This window comes from Giraffa tippelskirchi, chromosome 2 (genome assembly GCF_054371585.1).
Source record: "Giraffa tippelskirchi isolate mGirTip1 chromosome 2, T2T-mGirTip1v1.2.pri, whole genome shotgun sequence".
Classification (NCBI taxonomy): Eukaryota; Metazoa; Chordata; class Mammalia; order Artiodactyla; family Giraffidae; genus Giraffa; species Giraffa tippelskirchi.
In genome coordinates, this window is record NC_137276.1 from 164400369 (window position 1) to 164414129 (window position 13761).

General features: G+C 48.5%; 1 protein-coding gene across 1 annotated transcript in view; it reads left to right on the forward strand.

The window, feature by feature from the left end:
- Window positions 1-5350: 5350 nt before the first annotated feature.
- The window catches only part of MUC4 (mucin 4, cell surface associated), a 53174-nt gene continuing 44763 nt past the window's right edge, over window positions 5351-13761 (forward strand). Inside the window, 2 exon segments of the mRNA XM_081573659.1 lie at window positions 5351-5463; window positions 10963-11179. Coding sequence (XP_081429785.1) covers window positions 11098-11179 — 82 coding nt within the window. The 5' untranslated portion in view covers window positions 5351-5463; window positions 10963-11097.

A 13761-nucleotide genomic window follows, 5' to 3' on the forward strand; every position in this document is an offset into this window, starting at 1 on the left:
GCCTTTTCAGCAGAGATAGGGATCAAAAAATCTTACAAGTTATCCAGGAAGCCTGAGGCTAGGATCATTCTCAAGAGAGGGAATTGTAAAAGTTACCTTCCATATCAGAAGGGAAAAGAGTTGTAAATGGCTACTTTTCACTGTATGGAAAGGCTACTTTCCATACCAATGGGATACATAAATTCCTATTATTCCCGGTGTGGCTTGCGGCTCCTCTAGCACCTGCATTCAGGTGCTAATGAGGAACAAAGGATTTATGCGAGACTGAAAACAGCATACAGGAAGCCTCCTGTTAAATGCTTCCTTACAGCAAACTATAGTGATCTTTACTTTGATGACATGGGGTAAGGGGTGGGGTGGGTCCTCTGAGAGCTAAATCCTTGTAGGTGTGTGCCTGCTCTTGGCAGAGGGGAAAAGTAAGCAAGGGCAGTGGCCTAACTGTCCAAATGGACCAGTGGTTAGGCTTTGGATGCCCAGACATGTTAAAAGCAGTTAGACAGTCAGGGGCTCTCCAGGCAATAACAGTCATGAAACCTTTTAAAGCATTTTTAGAAAGCCAATCTCACACTTAAATTAGGCTAATAAAATAAGTATAAATAATATATACCATTACATCACATATCATAATAATTTAATGATTAACAATATATATTATTTATCAGAAGACATTGGAGCCTATATTTGAAGTCCTGACATACAGGTTGCTTCCAGGACCTGCAACGTTTCACTCCTCTGTGAGATAGTCTAGTGTCAGAATAAGAAAGTAACCCTCAAAAATATCCTTCCGGGATTCGCCTTTTCCCTGCCCTTGCATATTATGCCTCTTAGTAGCTGGATTCAATATAATTGCTTCTGATTCTCAGAACCTCATTCTCTCAAACAGGCCCCTCTCTCAGCCTCTAAACCATAGTCCTTGAAGAACTTACTGACTTAAGCATAATCACTGCATAAGATGAGCTTATCTGCATATGATTAACACCAATTCACTTGATCTAACCAAGCTGACCATCTCTCAGTTTACCAGGACTCTTGTGGGGATAGTAACCATGTAAGCCCTGTGGCTGGGCTTGCCCACCTCCATGCCCCATCTCCCTTCCAGAGTGATTCATACAGAAAGAATCATGCTCTATCCCTGTCACTTCCATGAGCTGGCCTCTCCACCCAGCACAACCCCGGACTCTCACTAGAAACAACTTTTTGACTCTGTTTCTACGTCCACCTGCCCTGTGGGAGACAGTCACATTTGCTGAGAACCTTCTATGTGCTGAGCTCATAGGAATGATATTATTATTCCCATTGTGCAGATGGGGAGACTGAGGTTCAGCTAGGAAGCAGCTGGGCAACTCCAAAGTCCTTGCCCTTTCCCCTAGAGCACTCACTCCCTTGGGGGGCTCACACCCTCTTTCCTGAAAGGAGAGCAGGCTGGTGAGTAACTCTTTCCTCAGGCTTGTCTCTTGGACCTTGGGTCTCTTGCAGGCCTTGTAGCCATGAGGGGAGCAGACTTATCAATTGCAATTCTTTTGCCTCTCTCTTCCTCCTTTGTCCCAGGGTTTCAGGGCTCTGGGGAGTATGTGTGGAAAATGAGGGATGAGAAGAGAGAACATTCTAATCACACCTAAAGAAGTAATTTCAAGGGAGCTGGGCAAAGTTGGAAGTTATTGTTCCCCGTCAAGGGAGAGTCTGGGTTTGTGTAGATGAAAGAGAAAGTGTCTGAGTCTAGCTCTTCCCCACCCTTGATGAGCAGTGTGTCTGTGGGGGGTAGGGGGTTGGCTGACCAGCCCAGTTGTGGAATGCCCAAGGACAGGGTGGGGTTGTTTTTTCAATATATATTATCCTGTTCCTTGCCTACCCTTATTTTCTTCTTCACATTCAGGAAGTGTGACACCTTCACCCAGCTATAGCAAGCCCACTTTTGAGAGTGAGCACAAGGCTGAAATTGAGGTGTGGAGGAGGGTGTGGTCAGCTCCAGGGGGCCCTGCTCACCTGCTCTCACCACTTTCCTGGGCAGTGGAGGGTGGTCTGGGCACAGCAGGAGGTGGCCAGACTGGGAGCTCCTGGGGCTACTGCCCACCCCTCCCCCCTCCCCTGGGAAATTTGATCTGGCAATTAGTCTTGCCCTGCCCATTTCCCTGGGTCACTCAGCCATGGCTCAGTGGCGACAAGAACAGGCATTTGAGGATTTCTGGAGAAGGAAATGGCAACCCACTCCAGTACTCTTGCCTGGAAAATCCCATGGACAGAGGAGCCTGGTAGGCTACAGTCCATGGGGTCACAAAGAGTCGGACACAACTGAATGACTAAACTTTCTTTGAGCCAGCCCAGGGGAAGTGGGCTCACCTACCCGGCTTCCCTGCAGAGGCCATGATCTGTTAAAATGTCCCACACTTACCCTAAGGACTTCCCTGGTGGCTCAGATGGTAAAGAATCTGCCTGCAATGCAGGAGACCCGGGTTTGATCCCTGGGTTGGAAAGATCCCCTGGAGAAGGGAATTGCTACCCACTCCAATATTCTTGCCTGGAAATCCCATGGACAGAGGAGCCTGGCAGGCTATGCATCTGGATTCTTTGAAGCCATGGGATTACAGAGTCAGACATGACTGAGCGACTAACACTTTCACTTTCACACTTAACCTGCACAAACTTTCTTCAAATAGGTTGTTACTGGACTGGATAAGTGTCCCCTCCCAAACTCAGGTCATCTCACAATGTGACTATACCTGGAAATAGTCTTCATCTATGACCATACCACCCTTAAAGCACCGGATTTCATCTGATCCCGGAAGCTAAGCAGGGTCGGGCCTGGTTAGTACTTGGATGGGAAACAGTCTTCGCAGATGTAATCAGCTTAGTAACTTAGTGAAACCAAGTTACACTGTGGTCATACTGGATTAGCATGGACAGCACTCCAGTGACTTTTGTTCTTATGAGATGAGAAGAGAAAACAGAGACACATAGATGGAGATGGCCATGTAATGGCGGAGGCAGAGATTGGGGTGATGCAGCTGCAAACCAAGAAATGCCAAGGACGCCCTCAACCACCAGCTGGCAAGGAAGGATTCTTCCCCGCAGACTTTGGAGGGTGTGTGCTCTGGCCAACACCTTGACTCAGGCTTTCCGGACTCCAGAGGCAGGAGAGAATACATTTCTGTTGTTTCAATCCACCAAGTATATGGTCCTTTGTCACAGCAGCCCTAGGAATCTACTGCAAGCAAGAGATCCTCTTGGATCACCCTCAGGGAGCTTGCTCCATTGCCCAATAGACTCCGAGATCTCAGGGCCACAAACCCAGAAGGCCTGTCAGTAAATGCCCCTCCCCTCCATGTCTAAACCCTCTAGATTGTGACCGTGTGAGACAGGGCTGAATCTTGTTCATCTCAGCATCCCCTGTGGCAGGTGAAGTGCCTGCCACATGGGTTCACAGTTTAGCAGTGCTGTTGGAGTGCTAGCCTGACCCTGAGTTTTGTTGTCTCCATTGTACCCCAGGGAGCAGGGCTTGCTGGGGTTCCCAGGCTCTGCTCCCCTTCCCTCCCTTTGACCTCTCCCTTGAGCTTCAGTTAGCTCCTCTCCCCGGAGAGCCAGGGAGGAGAGGACCACACTTCCCAGCTAGGTTTTGCTGCAGGACTACTTCCATTTTCTTTTGCTCTGACCCTCCGGTTAATTTCCCCCACCCCATCCCCTGCTCTTTCAAATTTCTTCTGGATTACTTTCTCTAGAATATCACCTCTGTATCAAGGCTCAGGTATTCATGAGAGGCCTGGCAGCTGGCCCTGGATCAGGGTTGGGAGCTCACCCCAGGAAGGCATCCTTGAGGGATTTTGTGCGTGTGAGTGCTAAGTCGCTTCAGCTGTATCTGATCCCTTGCGACCCCATGGACTGTAGCCCACCAGGCTCCTCTGTCCCTGGAATTCTTCAGGCAAGAATACTGGAGTGGGTTGCCATACCCTCCTCCAGGGGATCTTCCTGACTCTAGGATTGAACCTGCCTCTCCTGAGACTCCTATATTGCAGGCGGATTTTTTACCACTGAGCGACTGGGGAAGCCTGAGGGACTTGATCTGTTTCCCAATCTACCTGCAGAGTCTTTAATCCACCCACGGTTTTACCTCACCTGAGTAATGATCTTATTTTATGGTTGGTTTTGCCTCTACCATTAGACCCTCAGCATCAGAGATTTAATGGGCCCTAAGTGTCCAAGAATATACTGACTTTGTGTAGACGTAACTAATTCACACTAATTGACTTCTTGCTGTAGGAAAAGGAAAGTCAGAGCAGAGTAGCCAAATATGCCAGTCCTGATTCTAGCTTAAGGAAATGAGCTTAAGTATGGAATCAAACCAGTCAATCTCACTGGAGATCAATCCTGAATACTCACTGGAAGGACTGATGTTGAAGCTGAAGCCCCGATACTTTGGCCACCTGATGCGAAGAGCTGACTCACTGGAAAAGACCCTGATGCTTGGAAAGATAGAGGACAGGAGGAGAAGGGGGACAGGGAAGCCTGGTGTGCTGCAGTCCATGGGGTTGCAAAGAGTTGGACACGATGTGGTGACTGACCGACAACAATGAGATCATCTGCATTTCTTGTAATAGGGACAAGCAAATGGCCCAAGTGTCCAATGTAATTAAATAAATTATATGGCAGTCCACCCAACGGAGTATTATGCAGACAAAAACATGTGTGCGAAGTGTTTTGTAACAACAAGAGGAAACGTTTCGGTTTAAAGTTGCGTGGTCAAATAGAATCCACAATCATCTACGATGTGATAGATTAAAACTATGTATATGAGCTATTCCTGGAGAAGCAGCCAGAAATCTATCAGTGATTAAGAGGAGTTTTCCAAACATACTGATGATGTTTTTCTTCTCTCTGTTTAAAAAATATTCTTCTTATCTGGTATCATGAGCATATATTACTTTCATAATGGGGAAAAAACCCCAGCAATGGTAAACTTTATTTTAGAAGAGTCTTTAAGGCCTGGACTGTCTGTGAAAACCATGTGTTGGAGGTCTCTGTGGACCACCCTGTCTGAGAGGGCAGGCCTGTGTCATTCAATCCCCGTAACTACAGCACTTAGCGTTGCCTGTGGACAGAGGTTTAGGCGAGAGGTAGTGGTTCTGACTGGGGTGCTAGGATTGCACAAGACAATCTAATAACCATGGAGGGCAAAGCGCAGAGCAGAAGGAGCAATGGAGCCGTGGGGACAAGGCCCGCATCCACCACTGACCAACTGCGTGACCGCCCCTCTCCCTGGGCCAGCATCTCTTCCGTGGTAGAAGGAGGAGTGTGGACCCCATGTTTGCCAAGGTTCTTCCAGTTCTAAAATTATGCTGAGATTCTCTTTTTCTTTCAGAAGTTGAAAGGGGGAGCCTACACACAGGTCTGAGATAGCAAATCTGGACCCTTGGGTGCTGGCTTTTTGAGCACTGTTGCTAGTTTCCAGGCTGAGTTTTCTTCTCCTTAAAGGTGAGTGAATGGATACATTTAGATTCTTGAGCCTCACATCACTCCTGCCCCTTCACCCCTGTCTGCGCACTCAGCATGGCCCCTCCTTCTTGGGCATGCCAGATCTGGAAGACATTACTTGGGGAGGCATTATTCCCCCTCTGCCTCAGAAGGAAATGAGAAAGGAGCTAATTAGCGTGAAAACACAGGACACTTTTAGAAAAAGGGGCTTGAAACCCAATCCTGGGAGAATGAGAGGGGCCTTTGTGTGGCCCAAACACCAGGGCCCCTGCTTTTGTCACGGCCTGGGAGCCACGACCTCATGAGCAGAGCTCCTCTTTCATCACTTGGGGTCACTCCTCTGCAGTGGACTGACACCGACACATAACATACTCCCTTTGCGGGTCCGGGCACAGAAGAGAACTCCCCCTGTGCCCCACAATGGCATCAGTCCCCTTGGTCTGTATCTTTTGCAGTATAAGAATCTTTTCCTTACAAACAGATTTTGCCCTCCTCTGCAGAGCAGGAGCCAGACCCACTAAGCCCACAACCCCCTCACTGAACTGTTGAGTACAGAGACGTGGACTGAGAACTTTGAGTTGTGCAGGTCTGGGTTTGAAACCCAGCTGAGATGGTCAGTGTCTACACCTGTAAACTGGCCATCCTCTTTCAAGTCCTTCTGGAAGCAAACATTGAGATGGAGTGAAATGAAAAAGTTTACTGGGGAATAATACCTGTGAAAGGAAAAGGGAGGAGGCAGGATTGGGTGAGGGAGTCAGCACAACTGACAAAGCCACACAGTCCCTACGGGTTCTGTGGGATGCTCTGGGGTGCAGACTGCCTATTAAAGGAAGCAACCTAAATGTCCATCAGCAGAGGAATGCATAAAGATGTAGTGCATGTATACAATGGAATATTATTCAGCCGTAAAAAGGAATGAAATTGGGTCATTTGTAGAGGTGAGGATGGACCTCAAGACTCTCACACAGACTGAAGTAAGTCAGAAAGAGAAAAACAAATATCATATATTAATGCACATATGTGTGGAATCTAGAAAAATGGTATAGATGATCCTATTTGCAAAGCAGAAATAGAGACACAGACAAAGAGAACAGATGTATAGATACCAAGGGGGAAAGGGGATGGGAGGAACTGGGAGATTGGGATTGGCACATATACACTATTGATACTAGGTATAAAATAGATGACTAATGAGAACATACTATGTAGGCCAGAATACTGGAGTGGGTAGCCAATCCCTTCTCCAGGGGTCTTCTCAACCCAGGGTTTGAATCCAGGCCTCCTGCTTTGCAGCCAGATTCTTTACCAGCTGAGCTACCAGGGAAGCCCACTATGTAGTACAGGGAACTCTGTTTAATCCATTGTGGTGACCTGAATGGGAAGCAAGTCCAAAGGGGAGGGGATCTATGTACATGCATGGCCAATTCATTATTGCTGTGCAGCAGAAGCTAACACAACATTGTAAAGCAACTCCAATAAAAATTAATTTTAAAAAAGCTTTTTCAATGGCAACTGTGTTCTCAATATTTGATGATAAATTGGAAGTATGTGTAAGAATTTTTATTAAGCCTCATAGCCATAAAATAAAATAAAGGAGTCTTGTGGGACTGGAACTAGCCAATTCCTTGCACCACTGCCTTGCTCAGTCATTGACATGGGGGTCGCCATGAGAAGTATGTGGTCTTGGCATGAATGCTGAGGTGCATCTGAAAGAGCTAACACCTGGCATTAGCAACTAAGCACTCTCCTTGCAGCCAACAGTGAATCTATTCTTAAAGGTGCATCTCTGTGCCTTTGAGGAATAACAGTTCAGTATACAGGTGCCCACTGGGCAGAGGATAAACTCTCAGCTCATGTTAATTCCCTTTTTTAGCTTTGGAGCCAGACAGACCTAGGCTTGAATTTCAGCTTTGGGATTTCCTGTGTGACCTGGGCAGGTGTGATTCAGGGCAGTTGACATACTGCAATTCCACTTGACCACCCAGCCTGAATCGTGACTCAGTAATGACAAGGGTGCATATTCATCTCCCTGAACCTCAGGGTTCTCAGATGTGAGATGGGGATGATGATATGTACCTTGCAGGATGATGGGGACATACACAGGGCCTGGCACTCTAGTTCAAGTCTTAAGACTTAATAAATCAAGTTTAATAAATATCTCACTTCCTACCCCATCTCAGCCTAGGTGCCTCAAGGCTGACCCAGAGCAACTTTATTAGTAAGAGTAACTTTATTAGCAGTGTGAAATGGCAACCCCCTCAGTACTCTTGCCTGGAAAATTCCATGGACAGAGGAGCCTGACAGTCCTGCGACTACAGTCCATGGGAGCTACAGTCCATGGGACTGCAGAGAATCAGACACGACTGAGCGACTAAGCACAACATTTTTAACAGCATGAGAGTCTATCAGGGGATCAGTTATATGGAGGGAAGCAATTTTAACCCCACCCCTAGATGAAAGTCTCCCATTTTGGGTAGCTTAGGAGAAAAATCACCTTTAAAATTCTTGACAGGACTGCCCATAACCCAGGCTAAGTCTGTTCAAGCCACATCTGTGTCTTCCTTCTCTGTGAAAACATCATAATCTTATCTTTGCTCCAACTCACTTATACCCCAAATCCATAGACTATCAACCTAATCTTAGTTTCAGATTCCCGCCCCCAGGAATGTCCAGCAGTCTCCGGGTCCAGGAGGTCTCCACCAGACAGACCTCAGGGCATTTACTCACCTCCTCCCTTTTCACTCACCCCTCTTTGTCCCCATCAGACACCTTGGGAGGGGAGAAGGAAGGACAAGCAGATAAAGAAGGGCATTTGTTATGGAGATCTAGAAGTATCCCAACTCTGGAAAAGGGGCAAGCTGACAGGTGCCATGCCATGCTAAGTCACTTTAGTCATATCTGACTCTTTGAGACCCCATGGGACTTGTAGCCTGCCAGGTTCCTCTGTCCATGGGATTCTCCAGGCAAGAATACTGGAGTAAGTTGCTATGCCATCCTCCAGGGGATCTTCCTGACCCAAGGGTTGAATTCACATCTGTTATGTCTCCAGCACTGGCAGTTTGGCAGGTGGATTCTTTACCACTAGTGCCACCTGGGAAGCCCCCACAACCTTTTGCATAGGTGTTATTTGACAAAGACTTTTGCTTGACTGAACTTTATTCAGACTCCTAAACCTCCTTCTAGGCCCATCTGTGCACTTCTCTATAAAATTTAGATTTAGCAAGAGCCCTGCCCAGTAGGTTTAGCAAAAAAAGGCCCATCTTCAATATCTGGTACTCTCAATGTCTGATCAGCTTCCTTATCCTCCACCATCCCCCCAGGTGATATTTAATCACCCTGGTCTGTCTTCTGCCAAAAATCCTGTTAAGTTGGTTTAGCCAGAATCCACTCACCCCCTGTTTTTTCTTAGTAATTTTCTATCCACTGACTCCACTCTCTGCTTCTTGACTATAGCTTTCCACTTGTCCATGATCATTTGGAGTTAAGCCCAGGTCTATACTGAGGTCCCTTTTCTCATTTTGCAAGAGTTCTGAATAAAATCTGCTTTTTTATGCTTTAACTATTGTTCAGCTCTACTTTTTTCTTTGACATAATATCCCTATTTCACAGATGAGGAAAATAAGCCTCAAAGAGGACATGATTTGCCTTGGGTGGCAGAGCTAGGATTCAGGTTCAGGTGCCTGAGCCCAGTAGAAGTCTTGACCACCACAGTAGCTTCTGGAGAACTCTCTGCACCTCCAGTGCTCCTTGCATTGGGAAGTGGAAGGTTTGCTGTGTTAGGTTGACAAGATATCCAGCTCTTACTTTGGTCTAACCTGAATGCTTTTTTCTCCTCTTTAAATTGGAAACGGTAGTCCAGAAAAATGTCACCAAACAAAACATGTCACGAGTAAATAGAGAGAACTCATGAGCAAGAACTGACACAGCAAAATGATCAAGAAGGCCAAGTTGAGCTTGGTGTCTGTGTAAATTTGTTTCAGTGATATCTTCCTCATATCCTGTCCCACTGTTTTATGCTTAAAATTCTTCTTTACTTTTGTGAATTTCCTTGGGAAAGAAAGGGATCAACTGGACCATATGGAGGTGGGAGTACTGTTGGGGGGATCATGCTACTTCTCTGTAGTATTTGCATTATACCTATGGTCCAGGCTTTGGACTTCAGCTGTAACTGGAATTTCAGCTTCAGAAAGCAAGTAGCCAGCAGGGTGGTGGAGCCTTCCTGGTCCTCTGAGATGGCACCACAGTGTAGCCTTCCACTACTCTCTGGATGACTCCAAGTTCTGGCTGGGAATGTGGACATGCCGATTCCTCATCCTGGGCTGTGCAGTGGAAGCCTGAGCTTCCTGCTCAGGGACCAATCACTCCACAGATTCCACGCTCAGGGAATCAAGTCTGGAGGAACCAGAAGCAAAGGTTCTAGATGTGGCAAAGAGCAGGGGAAGATCACCATTGCTGTCCTTTGCAGAACTAACTAGCTACCTTCTCTCACCTTCAGACTCTTCTTGGCACACCCAGATGAGGCTTTCTGTTCCTTCTTAGTTATGCCTGCAAGTCCCAAGAAGTCAAAATAGGTGACCTGAGTGCCAAAGTCTCCAGAAGCAGCCCCCACTTCCTCGTGGGGTCACAATTCCTTCTCCCTTGGTTCTACTCTCAACCCGACTACCCACCTCAGATCCCTCAAGCTTGCTTCCCCAGGCTGCCTCAGGCTTTAAAGACTCTAACTCTGTTACACCCTCTAGTGGAAAGAGGAAATTCACCATATGGTGAGGGTGGACCCTTTTCCTGGCATGGAGCCCATATTATTTTAAGAATTTTTTTTTTTTTAATGTGGGACACTTTAAACTCTTTATTGAATTTGCTGCAATATTGCCTCTGTTTTTTGTTTTGGTTTTTTGGCCATGAGGCATGTGGGATCTTAGCTCCCACATCTTCTGCATTGGAACACGAAATCTCAACCACAGGATTGCCAGGGATCCCCTGACTGAGCAGATATTCTGAGCCCAACACTCCACCCCACAAATTGCATATGGGGTGTTTCTGATTCTTGCCTCTCACCCCACATCTTTCCTCCCACTTTCTATGTTTCTTAGGATCTTCTCAAATTTCATTCCTTCTCCTAGGCATACAGCCCCAAACTCACTGCCTCTTGGCCCCTCTCTTCCCCGTTCCGACCTGCTCTGTCTTCTGAAATGACTTAGCTGCTCCCGCTGTGGCAGTCCAAAGCACTGGCAAGACACGTGCCACCCAGGCAAAACACCAGGCAGAAGGGTGGGCTCATTTGTGGGCCCCTCATTTTCAGGGTGTCCAGGTTTCTATTCCCCTATGTGCCCCTCCCACCCTCCCCCTACCTGGCTCAGGCTGCCTAGGAATGCAGAAATGGGTGTATTGGTGTTTTTATTTTTTCCTGGTGGGGGAAGAGGGTGGAGGCTGAGGAAAGAAAAGATGAAAGGCAAGGATGATTGGCCTGGGGTCCACACCTTCTTTTGTCCTCTTCTCCAGGTACCCTGGCCCCTCAGGGAAATACACTTATTTAAGGCCAGCAGCCAGTGGGGACAGATTCACCTCTGCTCCTCACACCACCGCTTCTGTGCCGAGGATCTTCCTGGGGGAACGTGAGGGACTCTTTCTGGAGCCATGAGGGGTGCCCACTGGAGGAGGCTCCCCTGCATGTTCCTGAGCTGCTTGTGTTCCTACATCCTTGGGCCAGAGGTCCTGGGTAAGTGATGTACTTGGGGCATCATTTGGGGCTGGGGGTGGCTGACTTCACTGAGCCTCTGAGGATCTGTGGTCTTTCGTGGGGGGACAAGGAGAGAGGTGAGTGGACAGAGAGGGCACAAGATGAGGGAATAAAGAAGAAGAATGCTAGACAGACAGAGGAAAGAGGGAGGAGAGTCTGAAAGAAGCAGGGAGACGTTGGGAGGAACGGCCTGGCTTGGCGGAAACTCACAGGGAGAACCAGGTAAGCAGAACTGTGGAAAGAGACAGAGAGAGCATTGAGGAGAGGGAATGACACAGAAAAACAGGAAAGCTCCGTGACCGAGCCAGAAGAAAAACTTACAGAAAGATGTAGGGTCAGAGGGAAAGACAAGGGAGAAAGAGATGAATCAAAACAAGGTACATACAGAGGGAGGTGGAAGAGCTCAGAGGAGATAAGCAGTACTGAAAGGAAGGGACCAGGGAAGAAACTATTGGAGCACTTGGAGAAACAAGGCAAGACTAGAGAGAGACTGAGACGGGGCAGTGGGCTTCCTGTCCCAGATCTTGGGTTTACAAGCATCCTCCTGGGCTAAGGCCCCCTAGGGCAGGGCTTGCAGTCCTCGGTGTTGGCCTTGGGCTCCTTCACACCCTGAATCTTCCCTCTGTTTGGAGCTGTGTGTAGAACTAGAACTAAGACCCGTTGGAGAAGCTCCCCCGGACCCTCTCTTCCCTCGTCACCACTTTCCAAGCTGCACCCCCGGTCCGAGGGCCAAGTTTCATTTGTATTTCTGGGTGTCTGAGTCTTCTGAAAGTCTCTGGGGCCATGAGAGGGCAAGGAGTCAGTGAAAGAGAAAGAAAGTGAAAGTCACTCAGTCATGTCCAACTCTTTGCGACCCCATGGACTATACAGTCCATGGAATTTTCCAGGCCACTATTGGAGTGGGTAGCCTTCCCCTTCTCCAGGGGTTCTTCCCAACTCAGGGATTGAACCCAGGTCTCCCGCATTGCAGGCGGATTCTTTACCAGTTGAGCCACAGGGGAAGGGGCCAATAGCCCTCAGCAAAGATGTAATCACAGCTCCCTTGCCTCCTCAGGAAGCCTGAGGAAGACTTCACCTCACCCGAGGACTCATTCCTCACAAGGTGGGTCAGAGGAACACAATGTCTTAGAGATAATGAGAGGCGCAATGCCAGGGATGTGGAAGATTCCATCTTCCTTGCCACATTTAAGGGCTTGGCAGCAAATGGAACCCCCACAATCTCTACCACCCTCACACCCACCCCCTCATCCTCTCTACTCATCACAGTGAGGAAATGGAGGCCAGTAGGAGCCTGCAGAGCCTGCAGCTACCAGCCATTCAGGGTGTGTTCCTGGGTGTAGACTGAGGGGTATCTGTAGAAGTCATGGCTGTGGGCAATGGTCTTGGATTTAGGGGCTTTGGGTGTGGTCCTGGCTTTGCCGCTGAGTGATCTGGTCCTGTGACCAGTTCCCATTGTACCTCTCTCCAGGCCTCCACTTCCCGATGCAAAAAGCATGACCTCTGGATTGTTAAGTCCTTAAATTTTAGCATTCTGTGATTTAAAATCAACACACAAAGATGTTTAGTACCAGCTCTACACTCGGCCTTGCATTAGGGTCATCAAGCTTAAGAGGAGCCGGGAATTGTGTGGAGAGGAGCCTGAAAGGGCAAGAAATGGAGTGGGAGTGGGAGAGAGAAGACGGGTGGGGAGTGATGGGACGTGAATGAGGGGCAGACCTTGAAGGAGGAAGGTTGTCCTGAAGCCGCGCACAGGTGCCCTACATCTGAGTCCCGCGCATTGGGAAAGGGCACAGGATGGAACAGGGCCAGGAAAAGCGGGGGAGTGGGCTGGGAGTTGGACTCCCAGGCATGTGGTGGAGCATCCAGAGGACCTTGGAGGGAAAAGTAGTCTCTGTGGGTCAGGCAGTGAGCCCCCCACATCTGCCAGGGTGGGGGTTTCTGGAGAAGTGGAAACTGGTCAGTCCCATTCTCTTGGCTTCATGAGAGGGGGCCTACAGGTGACCTGCCTATGTCTGAGCCTTGGGTCAGCTTCCACACGGTGCCAGCACCCTCATCCAGGCCTGGGTCCTCCCTGGAGCAGGTGTCTGAGCCTCCACCCCAGGTTGGAAGGAGAAACACTGGGGTTTGCATTGAAAGTGTTACAGTGTAAGGGCTTCCATAGGAAAAAGCCCTGGGTTTTGAAGGGGAAAGAAGAGAAAGATGGACAGAGGTGGGTTGAACAGGGAGCCAGCAGAGACTTGGTGTCTACTGGTGGCTTCTGGTAGGAATGGCTCAGAAGGAAGCCTGGTAACCCTAATTCCACACCCTCTGGCAAGAAAACAGTCAAAATAAGCCTCAGTCTCCCATACTCTCAATGGCCTAGTAACCGAAGGGCCACCACCCTCTGCAGCCACTGGGAGGGGATGAGACTGTAACAAGTACAGGACAAGGGAGATCCACAGTCACCGAGGGCCCCAGGGGAGGGCTCTCCTGTCCCCTTCTCTCCAAGAACCTCTAATCTGTCTAGGAGAGGCCCACCCAACTTACCACCAGGGGCATCTGAACCCTCCACTGGGGTCTGC